The following is a 25,516-nucleotide window of genomic DNA, read 5'->3' as shown; positions in this document are numbered from 1 at the left end:
TACTTACAGTGTATTTCTAGAACCTGCATTGCTATCTGAGGTGTAGAGTTTAGGGACTCATGATCTACTCTGCAACTTACAACTGCACCATCATCACTGCGATCTGCTAGGAAATCCAGCGTGCTGCTGACTGTGAATGTTTTACGAGCTGAATCTTCTTCTTTTACATATTTAACATCTGAAAGAAAGAATAAACAGTTAGTTATCTTTACAATATTTTTTGGAAAAAAGTAGTCCAGCATTAGACAGCTAAATTTTCTATCACAGTGGTTGGAAAAAAACCCCATCTTTCATTGTTGGTCTCTTTAATATAAAAGTAATTAGACTGCAGTTATTCCTCAATTTGCTCTCATTGTGAGAATAGCAGATAGATTTGAAAGAGAAAATTTTAAAACTGGTTCCATGATACTGCATTCAAACAGAAATTCCATTCATTATTACCTCTTAAATGTTTAGGTGCATATTAGATATAAATGTTCTCTGTAGGTCATCAGAAAAAGATTGTGACCTTGTCCCACCCTCATCACCTTACATTTCACAGTGTCACTGAACATTAAATTTCCCAAGTCCATTCTTACAGCCTCTCACAGTAATGCAATACATGGATATTACTGAAGCCAATTGCACAGAGTCAGATTCATCCTGTGCTTACTTTATTCATTGCTTATTCTGGTGTTTGGTTAGAATTATGCTAATTTACTGATAAAGCCAGGTATAGTCATCAATGGTAGTAAACAACTGTAAATAGGGCATGTCATAGGATTTACTGGAATATACAAACGAGTCCCAAGAAGACCAGAAATAAGATTATTGCAGAGAACTTCCACTCACTGCTTTACACCATTCTAAACTGACTTGATACATGATACTTGCAGATCCAGTTAAAAATCTTAGTTTTCAGCACAGACATTTCAGTGGAGGGACTTTTCAGCTATGCTTAGGAAGCATCATCTCAACTCAAGGTTAAGATTCACATTCAGAACATTTTGTTGTAAAAAATACATGCTGGATCAGAAATGAAGATCCAAAAGACTGAGAATTTGAGTTAAAATGTCTGAACGTATTAACTGGAACATGAGATCTTCTTACACATACTTTAGAATTGTTTCACTTGGTTCCCAACTACTTGTGATACTTATTGATTTTAGTTTATTTCAGAAAAAAATGGTAAGCTTGTTATATTGATTTATTGCGGTGAAAGCTTGAAAAGACATCTATAAATACTTAAACATATATATTAAATTACACTGAGATTTCATATGTCCTCTGTGCCCTAAAAAAAGTGAGAGGTTTCAGTTTTACAAATTATACTAAATCCCATTAGAGAACAGAATGACCTAAATAAAATTTCCATGAAATATCAATTTTAGAAAGCAAATCTTCAATGGCTTAAGCTACATAGTTTTAGATTAAAAATACCTCTGACTTCAGAGAGGTGGTCTTTATCATTGTCTCCAGACAGACAAGGACACCGTGTAGTTATACAGTTTCCATTCCTCCCTAAAAAATACTTATTTCTTGCATACCAGAATTTTTATGCCTGTTTGCTGCTAAGCTTTAAAAGATTTCCATTTCTGCCATGGTCACTATTAATATTTAGGGATTAGTAAGTAAGAGACATATTGACCAGAGCTAAAGCAGAGTTAACCAAACAAGTGTCTTCACTAATATTTAAAGCAAACACATGTGATATTGTTCCTAGAGTTAGGTTTCCATATTTAATAATAAGGTATTATTAAATATATATAAGTAACATCTATTAATATTTAATATTATATATTAAATATATATAGGTAACATTCTGCTTATAAGTAATGGGCACATCCCTTTGCTTACTGACTTTAGGTGGTGGACAGAAGGCTCCTGGAAACATCAACAACTTTAATTTTATTGAAAAATTGTGGATTTTTAATCCTTTAGAAAAACAAAAGCAGGTAATTTCCTAAATTGATGTTGAGAAGTCCCTCTCTAGTTATTTATTGTGTGAAAGAGTTAGACTCTCAGAATAAACTTCCTCTGCAAAAAGGGCAGTGATAATATTCTACAAACTGTTAGCATCCTCACCAACAGGTATTTTTTACCTTGTCCTCCTTACCAGCTGTATTTTCTTAGATGTTTCTTCATGGCAAATGAAGGTGTGATTGTAGTATGTTCTAATTGAGTGCAAACCCAACTGGATGTAAGAATGGTGGAGATCAGCTACTGAGCTACCATCACTCAGGATATTTTACAGAATTTTTAAATATGTCAGTTGTAGCCTAATGTTTCATTAGTTTTCTTGCTGCTCCTCTCTCTCCTGAATATTCCCTTGAAGAAAACGTTGAAAAGAAATCCATGACACAAGTATTTTGTGTGGGAAGCACTGTAATGACACAGGCTGAAGGGATACAGCCTTATAGAGGAGGACCTAGGGGTAGTAGGACATGTTGAACATTAGTGAACAGAGTGCCCCTGCAGGGCTGAAAGCTAAAACCCACTGCCTTGCATTAGTAAAAACACAGCCAGAAAGTCAGGGGAAGTGATCCTTCTCTCTTTGGCACGTGCATGGCTACATTGAGAGTACCAGGCCCAGTTCTGGGCTTTCTGAAGAAGAAATGTACTACAAACCTGTTGAAAAACACTGTGGTCAGTGGAGCTGTACAAGGACATCTTAAGAAAGTTGATATTATCTAACCTGAGGAAGAGAAGACTAAAACCAGATCAAACTGTTGCTTTAAAGTAAATCAATTATGGCCATAAAGAAAAAAAGCCAGAATGCCCTCAGAGGTGTACAATAAAAGCTCATGGGCAACAAACACAAATTACACCTAGAGAAATCTGGATTATGTATCATGAAATATCTACAAATAATGAAAACACTAAACAAGAGGGCTTTAGAATGCTGAAAAATGTACCTACCCCAGACAGAAAGGCTTCTATGGAATCTCTGTCCTGGGAGACTTTTCAAACCTGAATTGGAGAAGACCTTTAGCCACTTGATTTAACCTTGGAATAGATGTTGGGCCAAATGAAACCTGGGGATCAGCTTCAGGCACATTTCCATGACTTTCAGACAGGTGCACATACAAATGTGGCTGTCTCAACTAAAACAGGGTTATATCTCATAAGTGTAGATGTTTGATAGGGAAAATAATAAATGGAAATGATGGAATATCCATCATCTATTGCTCATTGCAAGCTATTTATAAAAACACATACCTGTAACACACACAAATACTCATCTTTTAAAAAGACAGTTTTTTTGGTTTTACATGGCAGATATAATTATTGCTTACATTTAAACTCAATTTCTGACATGAAATGGCCTTATTATCAAAAAATAAAAAAAATCATCCTTGCTTTAGAGGGTTCTCAAGACAGTGATCAATGCCTCTCTGAAATCTTTGTGTATACTAAAATTAAAGAAACTTACTCAAAGTATCTAAACCTGTTGCAACAAAACGAACTTATTTAGTTTTAAAATCAAGTCTACCCAGGAAAAGAAAAAAAAAAAAAGAAAAAGAAAATCCATTCAAAATATTCCTGAAGCCTGAAAAAAAATTCTTTATATAATTTTGTTCAAAGAGCATGTAACAAATTTTGTTGAAAAAGATAGGTAAATTAAAAATTTGCGTTTAGCTTCTCCAGTATTTTTGTTCTTAATAATCTTCCAGAAATGTCACCAGAATGCTAAACTGCAGATCCCTTTGTTAAATTGGTGCATATATGAGTGACAGAACAGTAAACTAAAATGTGTGGCACCCAGTGCTTCACATTCAGTCTCTCTCATTACTAACACTTACTTTATCAAACACTATTCCTTTATCAGATGATGATTCCTTTTTTGAGTCATAGCAATGGAGCTACAATTTTAGAGTGGCTTTTTCCCCTTTGGTGCAACTCTGATCTCAGTGCATCATTTATATTCGTTTGCAGCATGTATAATACAGTGGAACACAATTGGATTTACTGGTGCTAGACAGACGAACTTCTAACCTTTAATGTCAGTTGCATTAGCATATCATTTCATATCTATTTTCTCAGATTTATCATTTCACCTTTTACACTGCACAAAGCTAATGTAACTTCTGCTGATGCCACTGCAGACTGCTTAGGTTATTTTATTTCTAACCTTTGAGAAATGGCAATGTGCTCTTCAGAAGACCTAGAAAACTGAACTGAAATGAATGTGCTCAGTACTTTCCTCCTATTTCTGGTTGTCAGGGTTTTTTTCCCCATTACTGTTCTTTTTCATACTCCTTTTATACTCCTTTCTTCCCCATCCTCTTTTGGTTTTGTGGTTTTTTTTTAAATCCCTTTAGGAACTCTTGAGAAAAATAAAGAGTCAAATAGTTAAAGAGTCAAATCAACAAATTTCTTGCTGGCTTCAATTACTTGTCAGCTGAAGGAAATGCAAAGGTATTACACCAAATTTTAAACCATAATTTTTAAAATAACATATTTTAAATATGGCCTTGCTGTTAGGCCAACTGTATCAGTGTTTATCTTATAGTATTGACATGGCTTGGAGTTATTTCCAATCTTAACATGCCTTCAATCTGTATATTCATCATGGCATCTTTTCTGGAGGACACAATCTATGCTGTGCCATGTGTCTTAGCTGTGCTGTTTAATTCTTCTTTCTACTTGCATTTGATTAGATGCTGCCTTTCTTTCATCAATTTCCTGAAATTTCCCAGTACTGAAAAGAATCTCTGTTTACTCATTTTCTATCCTTATTACACATTTCAAATTATTCCAGTCTAAAATGTTTGTTCCTTTCAATACCATTCTCATTTTCATTAGAAATATAAGAACACCTCTAGAATGAACAGGATTCTTTAGGCAATCATCTACAATCTCCTTTATTTAGCAATTTTATACCAGAGCTCTGCTTTTGCACATTGCACTTGGAATGGAAGATAAATGGTTCTGTAATTAACTGTGAAACTTTGCTTGAGGCAGTTTATTGAGCTAATGAAATCTAAAATATTAGACAAATTAGATAAATGAAGGGTGTTTTTTGTTTGTTTTTGTTTTTTAAAGCTGCACAGAAAAGGTGGATTTTGGATCATTTATTTATCTGGTGTTATAGCAGAATGAATAGAGGTGATATGAATAAATACCAATACCTTATCCTTTTTATCCATCTACTTTAAATTGGGCACCTCAGCTGGCTTGGAGCTGTGACAGCCTTCTGCATTAGGAATCTTTCTTCACTCACTCATTCACCAACAAGGATTTAAAACTATTCCAGCATTTTTAAGAATATGGAGTAGAAAACTGAGCTCTAAGCAGAGAACATACCAAGTGAAAGAGAAGATGGAAAGGAAATAAACAGCTTTTTATATGCAGCTCATTCCTAGCTCACTGCATCCTTGAAGGCAAAGCCTTGCTGTCAGCTTTGGTTTTAGTCACTTGATGGCTTTTCAGCTACAGCACACTTTATCCAATTCCCCCCAGCCCCTGGGAAGTTTTACTGGTCCCCTCTAAAGTCCATCTTCTCCTCCTCCTTGCTGAAGACTGTCAGCATCCTTGCCTCAGCTGGAGATTCCGAGTTTCCCAGCTGAGATTCTCTCATTTGCTACAACCTGGCACTTCCTCACCAGAGCAGGCTCCATAGGTCTCCTATGGGAAGTGCATTCTCTGTCTGCTCCAGCTGGTTCTGCCTCATCTGGTCACCTTTTTTAGGGGAGTGTAACCTAAATCTGGGAATTAACTAAATCAGACATACCCCATGCTGGAATGGCAAAAGAGAAATGAAAAGGGAAAATAGCAGGGATGAGTGGTTCTGACTGTGATAATAATCCAGAAAACATTTCTCTATGAAACCTCACAGTTGACTTTATTATGCTGCACAGAATTCTGAGCAATCCAAAACATCAGTTTTTACTGTTTGAAAAAACAATACAAAGATGGTTATATGACCACTGCTTTTTCTTTGTACAATTCTTCATCTGTGTACTATCCCCTACTCATTTCATGACCCAATAGGAGCAACTTTAAAAACATAAATTCAAAAAAAAAAAAAAACCCCAACATAATTCTACAGAATGGATATGCCTGACAATTGGACCAAATGACACCAAAATCCTTTTAAATACCTTTAACTTCTTTGTCGTTCTTGAACCATCTGATATCAGCTGCTGGCTTACTACCAGATGTCTTGCAAGTGAGCTGCATCCTCTCTCCCTCCATAACTGGTGAGGTAAATCCAGTAATTTGTGGCTTCTCAGGAACACCTAACAAGCAAACAAGCAGAATGTCTCTGATAGTGTCAGCTACTGCCATGAATGCATGACCAATTTAAAGTTAACTTCTTCATATGCTCTAAATTCTAGAAACAGGATAATCAATTCCTCGTGCCTTGTCAGTTAAACCATTTTCCTATTGTAAATTATCCATCAATCTGAATGGTAGTTGATTCTAAATAAATAGAGAAAGCAGGAATTACCTAATTTTCTAGAGAAAACAGATTGAATTTTAATAAATACCTTATCTCTGTATATTCTGCATGCAGGTCTAGTCTGACTTGTTACAATATTTAAACTGCTCAGCACAGCAAGCAGGATGACAAAGCACATTAGAAGCACAGCTGTGAAAATTAAACGTTAAACTGGCAACAAAAAGCTGAACTGACCTAAGTTGAGAACAGATATTTACACCTAAATAATGAAGACTTTAATAAAGAAACAGGGAAAAGGGAAGGTGAAAATAAATACTGGAGTCACTTTATCTTCAGAGAAACAAAACCAAAACACCAAGAGGTATAATCACAGCTCCACCGACTGTGGAGGGTCCTCTGCTGTATACAAGTTCTTCAGAGCAGATCCTATGATTTGGACATACCATACACATAATACTCAATATGGAAATGTCTGTTTTTTAATGAACCATGGAAGATATAACAACAGAACAGAAACAAAAAACAAAACAAAAAAAAACCCCAAACAAACAAACAAAACAACAAAAAAGAAAACACAAAGAAAATTGGGAAAGTTTTGATCACTGTATGCATGCATAAATCCATTTAACTTATAAAGACACAAGAATAACTTACTTTAAAGTAATACTGATGACAGTAATTTAAAAATCTCCAAAAATGTCAGTTATATCTTGCAGCTACACTGCTTTGGTGCATTCACATTTGTGGCAAGATCAAGGGCTCAAGTCACAATAATTGATCCTGTGCCCTGTATTTAATAATTCAGTTTTTCTACATCTCTTTTCCAAAATGACAGATTATGTACATAAAAGCAAAGCAGCATCACCTATTGCATAGTTCATCTCTTTAATAAACCTAGTCCTCTCTGTCAGGACAGAAAATTGTGTCTACTACAATACCCTGACACTTAAATTTTCTAATTGAAAGCAGAGCAGTCAATAAAGAGATTATAAGTACATAAAAGGATAGTTTATCTGATTAAAAGATGCAATACAGTTCAGTGGCAAAGATCCCCTTCTCCAGCAGAAAATGTTTTAGGAATTTAAAAGGTTCCTTTGAAATAGGAAATTACAAATACAAAATGAAAAAAGGCAGGAATCCTAAACTGTGCAGCTTTCCCTCTTGGAAGGTAAGTAAATGATGTTGGGAAAATTTCATGAAACCCTCCCCTAAAATGAAGGTCAAGCTTAATGGACTGTTAAGGATCAAGCTACTTTTATTAATAAATATTGCCTAGATATTTTGGGGGTTTTCTTGTCTTTGTAACACCTATGTCCTTCTGCCATTTAAAAGGTCAAACTGGTGCACTCCTCAACAGTTTAGATCATGAAATGCCCCTCTACAGAAGGAAGAATAAGCATAGGCAGTGGCTATTCCAGAATATTTTGCTTTGAGCGGGTACTTTTTGTCCTTAATGGCAAAGTTGTGAAGATTTTTGTAAAATAGTCTCACAGGGACTGAAAGGGAGATGTATTTCATATCCTAAGCACAAAACCAATTCCCTAGCTGGATTAATGTGAATATTACTGCCACAGAGAATATCTTACATTAGTTCTATTAAATTCAACTGCCTGCCCATCCACATATAAAAATAAGACAAAAAGAGAGGCAGAGTCATGTTCAGGGACAGAAAAAAGGAAAAAAAGAATAAAAATCAATCTCTAAAATCATATAGCCTCTTAGGTTCGCAGGTGTGTTTTAGTGAACTATAGCAATTTTGGCTGATTGGGCTACTGACATTCAGAGAATCATATAAAGCTTCGAGCAGAAACTTTATTTCCTGGGCATCTCTTGAAATCTATTGCTTTTCTATGTGTATCTATAACCTTTGGGGAAAACAGCAGAGCACTTAGAGGATAAAGCATAAAAGAAGCGGCAAACCCAGTGAAAATTTGCACTTTATAGACAAAAAAAAAAAAAAGAGAAAGGAGAATGAGCCAAAAAAATGCACAGCTAAGGAAAAATGATAAAGCTCTAAAGCCCGTTTTGATTTCATGCTTTCTGATTTTCTCCCCTTTGCCCTATCCAATAGATTGTCAGGAGATGAACACATGCACCTTCTGTGCACTGGTGGTGCTCGGGATGTAGAGGTTATGTCCATTTTATGGAGCACTCGTTCCGTGGTGTTTGTGTGCTCCCTAACTCGTTATCCTGCCACGCTGCAAACAGGAAGAGGCATGTTATTTTTCAGCCCAGCACTACGAAACAATAAACATCAGGGGAAACCAGATCAGACGTTTACATTTATCTTCTGCCAAGCCTTAGAAAAGTTCATTCTTATCATAATTTGCCAGAGCCTGAGGAGTTGAACACTTGCTTCTTTCTGCTCGGCTCAGTGCGTGCTTACCGAGGACGGTGAGGAAAGCCTTGGAAGTTTTGACAGGCATGGTGAACAAGGAGCAGGTGTACTGCCCTTCGTCCGACAGGGACACGTCGCTGACACTGATGCTCAGCTCGTGCCACGACGCTCGCACCAGCTCGATTCTGTTGTCCCTCAGAGCTGAAAAACAACAACAAAAAAATTGGCATTACTGTTGGATCTGGTATGTGAACAAAGAGTGGGGTGCTGTACAAGAGGCTCCATGATGATTCCTACGGAAACCAGGCCCTAGAACACAGGGGTGTGGACACAGTGGTCTATGCAGAGCACTTAGTTTTCTCTGTGGAATAAAGTTGAGCAAGATTTTGGAGGATGAATTGAGTGATTTTTAACATTTATAAACCTAGAAACTACAAGACTTGAGTTAACTCCAGCCTGCCTCTAAAAATCCCAACAATGACTATGATTTCTGCCCTCTCAAAGTTTTGTTCAGTGTCTAAAATAAATTCTTCCCAAAACCAGCCTGTTTTTCATGTATTTACAGATGTAGAGAATCCTGTATCTTGCCCTGCATCTAGCCCTGCCTAGTTTGTCTACAGATTTTTCTCATGTCCATTACTACTAATATAGAACTGGACTATCAGATTTCTAAAATTCTGGAAATAATTATTTATTTTTTACCACTAGACTGAAAGTTCCACTTATACATGCATATGTAGTATATTTAACAAGTTGAGGTAATTGAATATAGTGGCTTTCCATTTTTGATTATGAATAAAAATATGATCTCTTCTGTTTGCATGGAAGCAATGAGGGAGAAGGAGAATGTAGGTTCACTTAAATTCAAAATGTCACTTTAGTTAATGATTTAAAATTGAAAGTATTTTATAGCCTACACTCAGATTAACCTTCATTTTCTATTGAAAAACTGACAAAACATTCCCAAACATTCTATTTTTCTGCAGTAAAGTTGCTTCAGGAATCTGTATATATTATACAAGCCTTTCCATGGCATAGAAATACTAATATCATAAGTGAGCAGATATTGTAATTCTCCTAAGCAAACAATAAAAAAGCCTCTGTAACTCAGGAAGTTTAGGTGTATACCTCTAGATTGAAATGTCTGGCCTGATAGTGTGTGAAACTTCAGTGAGTCTATTTTTACAACAAACCTCTGAAAGTCAAAAGTAAAATGGGACTATGGTATTTGTCAAGACAGTTGCACCTGCATTTGTGAGAAGAACAAAGATGTTCAAGTCCCTATTGCTGTTCTCTCTCACCTATTTCTAAATTCTCCAAAGACTCTTAGATTTTTCTAGTATACCTCTTCTAATGACAAAAAAATAAAAAAGAGTTTTACTGTAGTCCTTTTGCTACTAAACCTAGATGTTTCTGCCCAATTGCTGTCCAAGTTGATCCAGGTAGATTTACACCAAAATAAGAAGATACAGTGAAGAGTCAGCAAAAGCATCACTTGAATTTGTCTTCTTCTAAGGCTGCCATTTAGGTTTGTTCTCACCAGAAAATTTCAGCTGAATTTGCTGATTATTTCAGGGTAGGCCAGCTAAAGCTCAGCTTCTTCTTCTGCAGGGTCTGAGGACTGAAAGGTGGCAGCTTAATCATGCATAACATAAAGGCATGCCATGAACTTCAAGGAACATCAAAGGGACTGAGGTTGTGTGTAATGGACACATCCCAAACAGAACTGAGATGTCATATGGCCAGCCACAACAAGAAAAAAACCCACCATTATTTAGTTTATCATATCAAGTCTATTTAATGATGAAAAGAGGAACAAGCTTAAAGGGAAAAAGCAAGAAAAAAACAGAAGCCAAAAAATGCAAAGCTGACAGAACAGCTGAGAAAAACCAGCTCAGGAAAACAAAAAAGCACAAAGAAAGCATCTACCAACCCCAAACGGCAGCAAAGCCGATCATTGTGGCTTTAGCAGCCTAAACTCCTCACAATAGTGAAGCTGTTGCTATCTTTGACCAAGTAGATGGGGACTCAGAATTCCTTTCTCAGCTTGTCAATTCTAGTCAGATGCAAATGAGCAGACATAAGAATTGTTGCTTATTTCATTTTACTGACCTTCCCAAAAATAAAAAAAAAAAATTAAAAAAAATTATTCAAGTTCTTTTTAACAGTTTGATCACCACCACACCTGTTTATATAATTTGGCAACAGCAGAAAAAATGGGAAAACAAAACAAACAGACTAAAACCAAAAAGTATCTCAGCACTCCATTTGGAAGTGGCGATTTTTTTTCCTCTCTGTAATCTGAAATTATTTAAAAAATAATCCACTTTAGCATCTTACATAGTATTTTACTTTGTTATAATTTTCAGTTGTTACTGCCTTGTGATAAAGATTTTATGAATCTGTTGAAATATTTTCCTACAGATGGGACAGCGTGTAGAATTTCATGCCCTGAGAAGAACAGTAATGAATTCCACTACAGCACAACTGGCCTACAGATGCCAACAGCACATCATTTTGATCCTACAATTGAAATACAAACTGTTTCCATCAACTACATGCTTACTGCTCCCCTTCCTCACCTCTTCCCCTCCACACCTTTTTTAACCTTTGTAAAATATAAAAACCTCAGCTCAGTCAATTTTGTGGAAAGATGGTAAAAACAGCCACTGGTCAAGAGATGAGATCAGATGTTCCATGTTTCGTTACGGAGTGGATTTTTATCGAAAGAACTGCAAGAAAGTTTTGTAACGGAAATATCAACCCAGCCTTTGCAATAAATGCTGCAAAGAGCACCAACATAACACTGCTTTGCAGGAAAGCTGTTTGTCAGAAGCATTTTTGTAAGTGCTGGGTTTAAAAACAATTATCTCTTCCATCATTTTCAAACCTGAATATTTGTAAGTTTCTGGTCTACACAGATGACAAGCAAACCAAATTTTACTGCTATGGCTCAGACAAAGTAAGCACTTACACAGAGACTTTTTAGAATCTTATTTTTAAATTGTATTCCTGTTTCTATATCCTCATCTGTTTAGAAATATACCAGTTTCTCTTCATGAAATTGATAGTTCTGATGGATGCCAGAACTGGTTTGTTTCCATTTTCTGTCTTGGGTACATTTTGCTTAAAAGGATGATGGAAACAACAGCAACAGTGGAGAAAGCAGGGACAATTCTAGCAACACATGATATCCAGGCATTGAGAGTGAGTGGAGCAGGGTCTTGCTCATGGCAGAAAACCTTGCCAAGGCTGGCTGATGAAGCAAAGCAGCCCACGGAGCCTGGACAGAAGGCAGCCACTGAAAGGTACAAGTGGCAAGCAGCTCCACCACAGTAGTTCAAATAAAGCTCCATAAAGAAAAATACAAAATGTTCTATCACATTTAATTAGCACTTTAACACAAAAAAAGTAGAACACTGCTCTTTTGGAACCTTCTTAGAAACTCCTTTCAAAAAAAAATCACTTTTTTAGAAGCCAAACAGACCCTTTTGGCCTCTTCCTGGGGATTTTAACCTACATTGCTTAATCATTATCCTATTCATACCTACAGAGATACTATAAAAAAGAAAAATAAACAGAATATTTATTTGACTTCTGGGAAATACACATATGCCAAAAGCAGTAACAGAGAATACCAGCACTGGCATCACTTTGCTGGATTCTCATGTTGCAAGCTGTTTGAAAAATACAAAATGCAACAAGAAATATAATTACATAGTCAATTCCAATATGCCCTAGGTACATGACTTCAGTTTTCTGTAATTCCCAGGCACATATGATGTAGTTAATTTGCAAGGCATGAAATAATTATGCATAAAACACTTGTTCCTAAGCAGACACACTTCATTTATTTTACCTGTCATTCTCTTTTCCCGTGGAAAAGATTTCCTTTCAGAATGTTCTCTGACACAGAAACAAGCAACCTTGATAGTTTGTATAGGTTAGGTAATTATGAGTAAGAGATACAGTCATGTATTTCAGCTGCATTAATTAGCAATTATTGAGACTGATGACCATCACAATAAACTGGCCTCCTTGTTCACAAACACTGCTGTACTTTATTTTTGGGAAAAAAATAATAATATAATGGTCATATGTTACCAAAGAGAAACCCTGCAACGGGAATTATAACAGAGAGACAAAGGAACCTTAGAAATTTGCCAAAATGGAAGAAAATAGTCCACATTTCATACCATGAGGAAAAGGCAGTATGGACCTGTTAGACATAGTAGCCACCCAGCAGCATCTCTAATGCCATTTCATCTAAAATGACCACATCTTTGTAGTATTTTGAGTGATATATTTGAGGAATGGGGGAAAAAACAAACAACAAAATCCCAAAATTCTCTAGAGTAATTTGCTGATATTTTGAGAATACTAACTTGACATATGCTGTCATCCTGGGATTTGCTCAACAAAATTTTCTTCCTTATGTTGAAGCTCTTCCCTCTCTTATGGGAATAACATAACCATTAGTTGGAGCCAGAAGGATTTCTGATACTCTACAGGTCACGCCAAACTCCCAGAATTCTAATATTTATGAAACTGCAACAATCCCTCTGATTTTCAGATTCCAGCTTTCTGAATGCTGTACCATAATCTGAAAGAGATTTAAAGGGATTTAAGCTGTGTTTCTGGGTATACTTGAGAAGGCCTTTTTTCTTTGCTCCTTAAGAATTCAATATACCACGTTCCCATAGGATGATCTACAAAATTTGCTTGTAGTTGTGCATCAACCACCACCACCAGAGGAAGAAAAAAGACAGACAGAACGGGAATAAATGGAACAAACCAACTTAGTATTGTTATTCTGTGTCTTCTAAACATTCATATTTCTTTTCAAAACATTCACATTTCCTTAAAAAGAAAAAGGACTGATACATAGTTATTCTATTCATACCTAAGCTATCTTGTCCATATTTGCATGGTATCTGAATTCCTAAGACTTTAAAACTTCTCAGTTGTTTTTCATGTGGAAAGAAAATCCATTTCCTTCCTCTTTCATATCCAGTCATGCAAGCTGATTACCTTCATGCAAGTACACAAGGGTGGCAGTGTGAATTTTTAGTAATCCCATGTTTTCTATTTCTACTTTGGCACGTGCTGAGACTGTTTTTATCTCTCAGTGGAGGCAATTCTTACATGTCCACAGCACTGCATTTGTGAAGCTATCACCTTTTTCCCCGGGACAGATGTCCTCAAACTGAGTCTACTTTCTCAGGAAATGCTAGTGTAGAGGGAAAAGAATTAGGATTTTCTATGCAACCTGTCAAATTGGCTGACATATGTGTCATTGGTGTCCTTTAAAGGTGGCATCATTTATAGGTAAAATCAGTGGTAATCACATAAACTGAAGGTTGCAATACTGTGGAGGGATCTTTGGCTAATTGGCTGTGGAACAGTCTGATCAATGTGCAGATGCATGATGGCTTTTCCCCCATTAGGAAAATGATTAATAACACAGATGAGTTCAAACAGACATTCCAAACAGTGTCTTCTACAGTTTTCAGTTGCTTGGATGTTGAGAATACTTCAATATCACTGAATTTTTAAACCCATTCACGTACTTAATAATTTTGGGGCATACTGAGCTTCATAAAAGGTATTAAGTAAAAGTTTAGAAATTGAAGAACTATGTAAGAATCCTTGGAGATAGGTTTTACTTTCAAAGTATTTGGTGATCAAAAGGAAGAAATAGTGGGGTCAATAGAAATATACTTCTTCCATCTCTAATCACCTGGCTATCTTCTGCTTTATGCTGTGGCTTGCAGTCTAATAAGAAAAGACTAGATTGTTTTCAGCAGAGATACACTGCTGAAATATTTGACTATGTTATTTAGAGAGCAATGTTCCACAGCAAGCTGTTTCCTCCTTTTTAAATTTTTCAGAATTTTTGCATGTTGCATAATGCATCTGCCAAAGATATGCAGCAAACTCCCTTCATCAGGAGAGGTGCTGACAGCCTCACTAAGAGAGGCATCTACTCTGGGCTTGCCTTGAAAAGGCCAAAGCACTGGGGACTCAGAACCTGCCTGTACAGCCTTATCTATTATTTATCAGGGCGCGCAGCCTTAGATGCTTACGAGGAAAACCCAAACAGAAAGGTAATTTCTTCGGTGAAACAACAACGATTCTCTGTTTCCTGCAATCTGGATAAAATGAAACAAAGTTTAAGGTGACTTACAAGGACTTATGATCTTGAACACAGCTGCTGAGCTGAGGTTTCACCAACTGTTGCCAAGTGAAAAACGGAGGCCAGGATGACTACATGCCCTTCATGGATGGAATAAAGAAAACTTTCCTGCATGGCAGATTTTCTGCACTGAGCTACTTTTTCTCTCACAATCATGTTCTGTATTGGCTTAATTTTCAGAGCACTCAAGAAATGTGTGCTCTGAAGAAAAAAGAAATCTTGCAACATGCAAAAAGAGAGGAAAAACTTGACATCTAGGGTGTTTGTAATGCCTGTTTCTTGTATTAAAGAAGCAGTGAACTTGTTTTCTTCTTGTCTTTTGAGAATCATAAGGATGATATTTATTGTCTGAGAAGGACTGAGGCCTGACTCTCTTTCCCATAAGAAATTTAAGTTTCAAATCTTTGCAAAGCATACAGGCTTTGAACTATGAAGATGCTTTACTGTTTTACTGTGTTAGAATAATATTTAACCGTACCTCCAAACAATAAAACAAAAATCACATTAGTCAGGATGAAACATTGTCTTTACAAGGTCTGTTCATCTGGTTCCATGTTCAACAGGGAATTACAAGATTTCCTATTATCCTAATGCAACTGGACATGTACCACAGCACAGTAGCCTAGAAAATATTTAAAAACCATACTTCTCAAATATACAGCTGCAAAGCTTAAAACTGCAAAATGATCTGGCAAGGTTAGAGATGGACAGAATTAAAACAAATGAGATTCAATAGATAAAAGTAATTGGTAGTGTTATGTACCAAGTTAGAGATGAATGTTTTGAAAACAGTAATGCTGTAAAGGAGCCCTGAGGATTATAGAGGAAATTATTTAACTATATGTTCAAATGCAACACCACTCTAAAAAGATGAATCCTATTCTGGGTTTTACTGAGCCTTGCAATTATGGTAAAAGAAAATGCTACAACATTCCGAAAAATAGCATACATCACACTGTGCCATATATTGTAAATTACAGACAGAAACAGTCTCTCAGTTGGGAAGAGAATTTCTGAAGGTCTACTGATGGACTACTGCTGCAAAAATAATACTAAGAAAATGATAATAATACAATGGAGAGCTGTAATATGTCCACATGTACCTAAGGAAAGACTAATAGAAATTAGAAATTATTTTTTTTCTATATGCTTCAGGTTAAATGGGACTTCACTGTGAGTCAGAAATGTCAGATAATGACTTTACTGAAGTAGAAGTGAGAAGTAAATACCAACCCTCTTGCAAGCTAAAACAAAGCTTCACAGATTTCCAAGTCTGTCCTTCTGCAAAGATCAGACCAGGCAGTTTTTCTTCATGCTACAGATGTTGATACTAACCAGTGTGTTAAAGACTCCTGACCAAGGCAGAGTTAAGCTTATGTAGGTATTAAAAACTGTCTGGCCAAACAGCACAGAGCTCTACCAAGGCCATCGATGTATTTTAAAGAACATCAGTTCTATAATACTCTTTTTCCTTGTCAAGAGACTGCTCTTCACAGTCACTGCTGGTGACCTTCATGCACTGGCTTTAGTCAGCTTTGAATGAAAGGACTCCTAAAGGACAGGGGGCACAGAATAACTCAGCCAGACTTTACACTTTTAGCACTGCTGCACAACCAGGTTCTATTCAGTCCTGCCCAAATGCAATGCATTTTCTGTGTGTGTCTTCAGCTGACCATACCTCAAGGAAGCTGGATTTCCCTGACCTTGCAGACGGTGACATTACAGTTCTGCCCATTCACTAGCTAAGCTTAATGATCCCATGGCACTGGAAGAGTTTTTAGCAGCATAAATATGACTCTACTCATGGTAGAGTCATATTTATGGTTCTGCTTCATATTCCTTGGAAAATCAGAGTCTTCTAATTTCTAAAGAGTGCAATCCTGCTCAAACATATTATTTCAGCAGAAGACGGAGAGACTTTCTCACCTTTTGATATTCTAAGAGATTTTTCTCTACCTGAGAACAGCTATAAGATGCCCCTGTTCTCCCTGCACTTCTTGATCATGTAGATACAGAAATGAATATCATGCCTCCTGTAGCAGATGGCTATGTTGGCTACAGATGCCAACACAGGAATGCTCATTCTTCCTAACTACATTAAGCACTCAGGCTCCCTAAACTCCTGCTGCAGCCAGTGGAGCAAGTCATCTTCCTCCAGTGGCCAGTTAAGAACAGGTCACTGCCTTGAAAATATTACAGAACCTGGACAAAACAGCCAAGAAATCATCAATGATTGATGAATGTATCTGCAATCGACCTAGCAATTGATCCCAGTACCAATGAAGAGTCAAAGCCTAATGTATACATCAATACTGAAGATTTTAGTGCTGTTAGGGATGACTCACATGTCTCACTAGGAGGGAATTGAAATATGGAAGGAAGTATCAGGAGACATTCGAAATTAGTCTAGTGCAATTCCAGGGAGGATTCCAGAAAGCTCTTTGATGGCTGCAACATCTTATATGATAGAGCCCTTAAAGTTTTATGATGTCTCTCACACAGCTCAGCAGCAGAAAATCTGTCTCTCCAACACAAGAACACAGATGCTCCCTCTTTTGTGGGATTTGTCTTAGTTTTCCATATGCAGATGTGGTGTGAAGGAGCCTGTTAGTGAGAAATGGTGTCAGAAACAGATAATTAAAAGATTGGAGCCTCTCTCATACAAGTTGAGGCTAAGAGACTTAGGATTGTTTAGCAAGAAGGTCAGAGAATCCCAGAGTTAATCCAAAGTCAAAAGAAAAAAAACCAAACTGGCAGCAGATCTAGACCTCTAATATTCATAGGAAATTGCTCTAGAAGAGTCAGAGAACCAAGCTGGACTAGATGACCTCAAGAGGCCCTTTCCAATGTGAAACATTCTGGGATCTTGTCATTCTGGATGTTTTTGGGGTAAAAAACCTGCATATCACAAAATACATAAGTGTGACCAATCCTGAAGTGCCAACTAAAAAACCCTTTGGTAGGTATTCACAAAGATTAATCTTCTTTTTCTTTTCCTCAGCATTTTTCTCCCTCATGGAGGATGTGGATTTGAGTCCCTATGAAAAAGAGGCTGCCAGTCTCTCCCCTCTATAGTCAATGGGGGGGAAAAAAAACCCAAAAAAACCAACAACAAAAGAGAGAGAGGCAGATAAAAAATAACTTGTCTAGACTAAATTTAGTTTGTGTAAATGCACTTATTCAGGAGCTATATACCAAGAATATGGTGACACAAGTGCAGCAATAAAATGTTTGGAATCCACAGTGGTGGCCAGATATATTCACCAAGTACTAGAGAATATTATTTGGTAAATAAATAAAAACGAACACCTGACATATGACAGCATACCAAGTACTGATAGATACACAGAATAAAAAAAACCAACTCTACTGTGAACAAATGCATATATTTACTGAACAGTAGATACTGACAATAACAGATGTGTGGAGTCCTGTTACCATTGGTACTATTTATCCCCAAGATGTGACATTTTTTTGGGCCATTCACATACACCAGATACATTTGAGTATACCAGAATAAACTTGTCCATGCTTAACATGTATGTCTAGACAAAAAGCAGTTGAATGTATCTTGAAATTTTCAATTAAGCATTTATTGGAGGAATTTCCTTTTCTTATGAGTTGGGAAAAAATGGTTGTGGGTTCTTTCTTGTTGTTTCTTGCCTGTCCCTTTTGCAGTTCAAATTGTAGCAAGAGGTAAGGGACAGAAGACATTAATTTGAAAAAAGAAATATGGACACTAACACCCATTTATAGCTAGAGAATGCTACTAATCCTTCCCGTTTGCAACAATTAATTATTATTATTATTGGTTCTCACACTTTGTTTAACTGATACAGTTTGAAGACTCACTAAGAAAACACCTAAACTAATCTGTCTTCAGTTTGCTACCTGTGAAAAATAGATTTGCACATCATCATTGTCATATGAAAGGAAGCAATTAATAATTAAAAAAAATGCAAGGAGTTCTTCCAATAGTGATCATTTTTTGTGGCTAATTTTTATATTTTTAAATATATTTAATTCTTTAACAAAAACTAAATAAGATTTTGTATTTAATTATTTTCCCTTGTCACAGCCTTTAGTATACTCAATACACATTTATTTTCAAACAGAAAATATTTTTCCTGCCTCACTGATCCCTTCCTTTCCTCATTTTTTCATTCCTCTTACTTTTCCTCATTGTTCCTTTTCTTTGAAATCTTTCCTGATCACACACATAAGTGGATCTTGCCAATCTTTGGAATAAACTGTCCTTTACTCCAGTTTTTAATCCATCTAGTCTCTTTCTCTTCTCCTCATCAATCTTTAATTGATAAAAAACTCTATTGTCATCTATATTAGTAACATTTTTCCTATTTTCTGTAGTAAATAATTTCATTTCCTCTGTGTACTAGACAGGTTCTCTGTAAGAACGAGGCCACTGGAAAAAAAAATAAGAATGGGCTAAACCAATTACATATACAAAATACATGAGAAATACTGATCAGAAACTCTTTAAAAGGGAAGAGTACATCAAATTAACTTATTAATTTATATTTCCAAATATAAACTCCCAAGTACATTTTATCTGTTGCAGAAGTTCAAAAATGTAGCAATTGTAAATTTAAATTACTTTACACTTATCAGCATCCTGAGCTGTATTAGGAAGAGCATTGCCAGCAGGTCCAAGTAGAGGATCCCTGCAGTCTCCTCAGCACTGGAGAGATCACACCTCAAGGACTGTGCCCAATTCTGGGCTCACCCAGTGGAACAGAGCCAGGGTCATACTGGAGCAGGGCCATAAAGGCAACATCAATCATTTTGGTGGGACCTGAGTGCCATCCAAGCTTCTCTATCACTCCCCTCCTCAAGTGGACAGAGGAGAGAAAATATAAATGAAAGGCTCATGGATCAGGATAAGGACAGGGAGAGATTGCTCAACAGTTACTGTCATGGGCAAAACTGACTTGACTTGGCAAAATTAATTTATTACCAATCAAATCAGAGTAGCCTAAAGAGAAATAAAATCAAATATTAAAACACCTATCTTCCAACCCTCCCTTTTTTCCAGGCATAATTTTTCTCCCAATATTCTCTTAACTCCTCTTTCCCAGGAGCACAGAGGAACAGAATGGGGGCTGTTGTCTGTTCATGTGGTTCAGTGCTGGCTAATCACCAGTGCACTCACTAGAATGTACTTACTTATTTCCTGCTGTGATATAGAATTAGGAGAAAGGCAATGCAGGTTCAAAGCTTTAAAAGGGTATAAAGAAAAATTTATTAACAGTAACTAAAAGAAAGAGTAATAAGAATCAGAACAAAATCTTCAGGACACTTCTCCCCCTACAACCTTTTCTTTGCCACTGACAATATAAAGAAACAAAACCTAAAATTTCAGTCAGTTTACCACCTCTAAAATAGTCTTTCTTCAGTTCATTTAGGGAGAGAAGTCTCTCTTGTTAATGTTATGGAGCTCATCACTCAGTGTTTGTGCTGCTGCTTCCTCCTCAGGGGGAGGGCTCCTCACACACTTCTGCTCCAGCATTGGAGACAGTCCTCCACAAACTTAAAACTTAATCGCAGAAAGAACTATGGCACTGCATTTTATGAGATCCCAAAAAGGTGTAAAGTCTCCAGCTTTACATACTCAAAATCTGACTGGACATGGTCTGGGGCAATATGCCCTGGTTCATCCAGTTGGACTGCATGATCTCCAGAGGTTTCTTCGAGGATTCTCTAATTTATAGAGCTTTTATGTGCATCATAATACTACAGAAAAACAAACAAACAAACAAAAATTTCTCAGGCATTACTCTCCACCTTTTTGGCAATGAAATTGCTTTCTTATAATTAAGAACTGATACCCTGCAGAGTACTCTGCTGAACTGTAATAAAGAAAACTGTTTGAGGACTATCCATCCATAGAAATTAGTCTTACCTGCTACAGAAAAAGTGTTGACAGATTAATGTGATCAACTCTAGAATTGAGTGCTGTTCTGGGTAGGCCTTCCCACAGACATGTCTTTTTCCAAAATAAAAAAGAATTTTAAAAACATTTGATTGAATTAGTGAAAATCTTTCCAGATAGAACAATAGAAAGTGAGAAGGTGAAGAAAAAGGAGCCTGATCTTAGTCTGAGTACACACAGGTGAGCTCTCATATGCTCCAGGATCCTGTGCTATGGGGTTGTCATCTGGTCTGAGCTGCTTTTGGCACTTGGAGGATATAGCACAAGCTTGAGCTTCCCAAGAGAACTTCTGCATCAACAATGAATTACAGCATCATGGACAGAAATAAAAACCACCACTGAGTTTTGGAAGCTCTGGCAACTCAAATCTTCAAATGCTGACTTACTGAATACATTTTTGAACTCTCTATGCTTGAACAGACAAGAATCATAATGTATTACTTTTATTTCCAAGAGGTCCATTCGGAGATCAGGAAAGGAAAAATTACATTATACAGAACTCAATAAACCCTTGCTTAAAAAGCTGAATAAAAAAAGAAAAAAACAACAAAAAAAACCCAACACAATCAACCAACAACTTTGTAAAAAAATGCTCAGAGCTAATTTCTCTAGTATCTCCTACATTTTAAACTTCCTTCTCAAATTAATTTTGTCTAGTTGAATCCTAGAAAGTATCACCAAACAGATAGATTAGAATTAAACAATCTACTACCACTGCCACCAATAAAATAAAATAACATGAAATAAAATTATAAAACTATTCTTGCACAGAATACTTCAATTCCATAAATTTAAGAATAGCAGCAGATTTACCTTCACACACAGGTGAAGGGTAATCAGAGCCATATGGATTAACACTAACTCAAAGGCACTCTAAAGTTGTATAGGAGACCACGGGGAGCTTCCTACTGTAAAATCTCCATCATGAATTTTACACCAATAATTAGAGAGTCTGCAACCAGGTTTATCTCCAGGGAATGAAGACAAAACTTTATCCTCAAGTGCAAATTCATCTTCCTAATTCTGCCAGCAGACATAAAACAATAAGTGGATTGAAGCCAAAAAAGGGGCAAAAATGTCTCTGTCTCCCCCAATAGCACTTTAGAGTATGAGGCTCCTTGGAGACTGCTTAAATTCAGAGGAAGGGGAAGGGAGGGGAAGAACTGTGGGACTGCTTGAGGATCTGGCCCAGGTGTGTCTGTCTAGATCCAAGACAGACAGCTACAAATGAGGCAAGATGAAACATTTCTGACTGCAACAGACAAAGTAGGATGGGAATGATGATTACACTGCTCTGCAATGGGGATTGCAGTAGCCAACTTCTCTGAATGTAGGAGCTGATAATCCATTTTAAAATTAAAGATATATTGTTCCCTGTGAAAATGAAATCAAGGACTCGACTCTGTTCTCTCCCATTACAGAACAAATCAGGTAATGTAAATCAAGTATCATCTTGTAAGGCGATCTCTACTGGAATAAATTTGACAGCAGTGACAGACGTGTCAAAAAGCCACTACAGCAATACCTAGGAGGCTCAATGGCCCTCTGAACTATTATTTGGTCTCTGATATTTCTGGCAATTTATTAAAGAATGGCACCTAGCTCTAGCTGGGGATGAACTTAACACCAAAAAAAAAAAAAAACCTTCAGCAAACAACAGAAACATGAATCTTTGTGCCTAAGGAAAACCTTTGGGCTCTGCTGAAATTCTTCAATTATTCAATGACAAGTATCTAGCTGAGTTGCTGAACTCAAGTCTCTCAGAAGGTGCAAATGCCTCCAGGCAACTGCCTGAATTCTCCTGGGTCATTTAACTGGATTGGGAGTGCAGGATGGGTCCTGCTCCTGCATCAGGACAACTCCCAGAGACAGTGCTGTTCCACTGATTTTACCCAGGAGCTCACCCACCAGACATCCCCAGAATTACTTGCTGGATCTCCTCTGGCAAACTGTGATTGTCCCAAAGGATTGTCCCAAACCTGCCTGTTACTGTCCCAAACATGCGCTGCTACCCACAAGGGCCTGGTTAGACAACCCTGCTAAGAAGGGGCAGATTCCAGAATTTCCACCTCACTTGACCATCTATTTGCATGCCATCACTGCTGGACTTTGGGGCATCTGCTATTTAAAGTCTCCTTTGAAACTGTCCAACTTTATGTGAATACAGACATTACACTTATAAGAATAAAGACATACTAATTGAAGGAAAAATTTAGGTGTTTTCTTGTGTTTCCTACCTGCTAGTTCATTTTTTTTTTTCCTACAGTGAATATTTGCAGTGGCATAGCTTCAGTAGATACAGGTATGAGCAAAATCTATTAAGAAAGTACAAGGCCCAGATGGTACCTCATTTTCTGAGAAGATTGATGGACAAAAGGTCTTATTACTGGCTTGTATTAGGGACTGTGACAACTATAAGTTTGTCCCTTCCTTCCCATCCCTTAACACTGACTGAGCCAGCTATCTGGCTAGCATCTAGACTAAGCAGCCTCTTCTCTGTGTTTGTTTCAGCATGAGCAAGATCTGACCTGGCTTACATGTTACTTTTAGGGAAAAGTGGAGAGTCCCAAGGAGCACTGAACAGAATCCTTTAGGTTGATGTTGGCTGTCCAGGTTTTATTCCCCCTCATTAGGACTTCATAATGTTTAGTTAAGATGTCTTCTTCCTCAGCTTTTTATCTTTAGAGTAGTCTGCTCCTAATTTTTCTTGCTTTTTTGAGACATTATTCAGAGAGTTTGAATGTATAATCTGAGGCAGATACTTCCTATAGGTACCTCTGCTTTTTTTTTTTGTGGAAGCAGCCTATGGCTTCCCTTGTGAGGAAAACCAGTACTTTCCAAATGCTACAAAGTCATTAACAAAAGCCAAGTGTTGACTCTTCCCACCACACCTATTTGACTGTTTTCAATAGACAAACCTCAGCTAAGATTCTCTTTTATTTCATCCATAAATGATACAATTAAAGGTAGGTACTGGGCACCAGTCATCAATGTACAGTGCTGAAACCTACAGAGATTCCACAGCAGTTATACATCATGAACTTTCCTAAACAAAGCCTTAATAAAAACCTAAGAGTCCTTGTTGCTTGTAATATTAGTACAAATAATGTTTGAATTTATGAGTTATGAAAAAGTTCTGCACAGACCAGAATTGATGGAGTGCAGAAGATGCTTCTTTTTCTAATTTCTATTTTGGTGTACAGGAACAAAAAAAGGTGACATTTCTGTGGTGAAGTTAAAACAGCTCTCCTCTGAAAAATGGATTCTGGTAACATCAACAATATACAATCTATACAGGGTATGTGTATCAACTGAGAGGAAAAAAATGAGGAAAACAATCGTTAAGACAAACAGCAGACTAAACTAAACCTGACAGGCTTGAGTGATGACATAATACCCTCTTACTCTGTGATGGTGACACAAAAATGCCAAAGGACACAAAGCTGTCAGTCTTGTTGTTTATCTTCTATCTAGGACTAATAAAAGGAGGTTGGAGACTGACAGAACAGACACAGGGACAGTCCTAGGCATTCAGTTTGCACTCTGAAAAATGTATTGATGGATTTAGGGATGGCTTATTTTTATTGCCTTTTTCTGCATTACCTTTGTGAGCTCCCACAAACTTTTGATATAACTTTCTTGTTAAGCTATCATTGCTTTTTCAAATTCAGAAGTTATATTTGCTGATTTTGCAATGCCATAGTAATTAGGTTTCAGCTTCTGGACAATTGTCCCACTTAGTTGAAAACAAAACTAAGTTTTGCATAACCCCTTAGGTAGCATCATGGTGAATAATGTAATATTATCAAACAATTCTATTTTTAGCTGTCTCAGAAAACAAAGCCTAAATGTGTCCTGCCACATCAGCTCCTAACTACTAAAAATGGTAAGTGACACAGGTCTCTGTAGAGCACAACACTGAAGCAGCACCATTTAATTTTCGCACATAAATCTTCTAAGACAGGTAAAACTACAAAGAGAGGAACGAGGAACAATCTACACAGTGAAGTGTTGGTGAAAAAAAGTGGCTTTTCTGGTTATTTCCCCATTTACTTTGTAAGAAACAACTTGTAGAAAATACTCTGAGATGAACCAAGTATTTTTCAGAGTTCTGTAGAATAACTCAAGGGGGAAGTAACTCTCTGTTATTAAAAATACAGGAGACAGCATTTGCAAAATTCTCCCACATAAGGGTGCAATGCCACTGAAATTCAAATCACTCTTCTTTATTACTCAAGAACATCATACAATTGAAGGAGGGACCCTATAATGCCACAATGCCTCGCAATCCATTCCTTTCACCGGAGGGGTTGCACAGACCTATACTAGCAAGGTACACCTTTAAGACTTACAAGAGATATTTTCTCTTCTAAAAGCAAATACCCAGGACCTTTAATTTCTGATTCATCCACCTCTCATATAGAAACTAACACTGAGAGGCACAATCCTGAGGAGTGAGCAATCTATTTCCCACTGAGGCTGGCATGCTCCTCTCCAAAGCACCAAATGTGCTCCTGAGAAACACTGAACTGCTTCTACTTTGGTTCCTGGTTTGTGGTTTGACCTTGTCTGGAGTCATTTTTACCTCACTGAGCCCATGATTTCTAAGCCCATGCACTTACAGTGACTTTTCCTTCTATCTACACA

General features: G+C 37.0%; 1 protein-coding gene across 3 annotated transcripts in view; it reads right to left on the bottom strand.

The window, feature by feature from the left end:
• CADM2 (cell adhesion molecule 2) overlaps positions 1–25,516 on the bottom strand; it is a 579,455-nt gene that overhangs the window by 109,501 nt on the left and 444,438 nt on the right. For all 3 annotated transcript variants that reach the window (XM_054655060.2, XM_077174538.1, XM_054655061.2), the window contains 3 exons: positions 8,772–8,924; positions 6,084–6,221; positions 8–178 (listed from right to left, as the gene is read on the bottom strand). In XM_054655060.2, the coding sequence (XP_054511035.1) occupies positions 8–178; positions 6,084–6,221; positions 8,772–8,924 (462 nt within the window). The remainder of the gene's footprint in view (positions 1–7; positions 179–6,083; positions 6,222–8,771; positions 8,925–25,516) is intronic.

This window comes from Agelaius phoeniceus, chromosome 2 (assembly GCF_051311805.1).
Source record: "Agelaius phoeniceus isolate bAgePho1 chromosome 2, bAgePho1.hap1, whole genome shotgun sequence".
Lineage (NCBI taxonomy): Eukaryota > Metazoa > Chordata > Aves > Passeriformes > Icteridae > Agelaius > Agelaius phoeniceus.
Note: the sequence above shows the minus strand (reverse complement) of the source record. Positions and strands in the feature narration are given on the sequence as shown.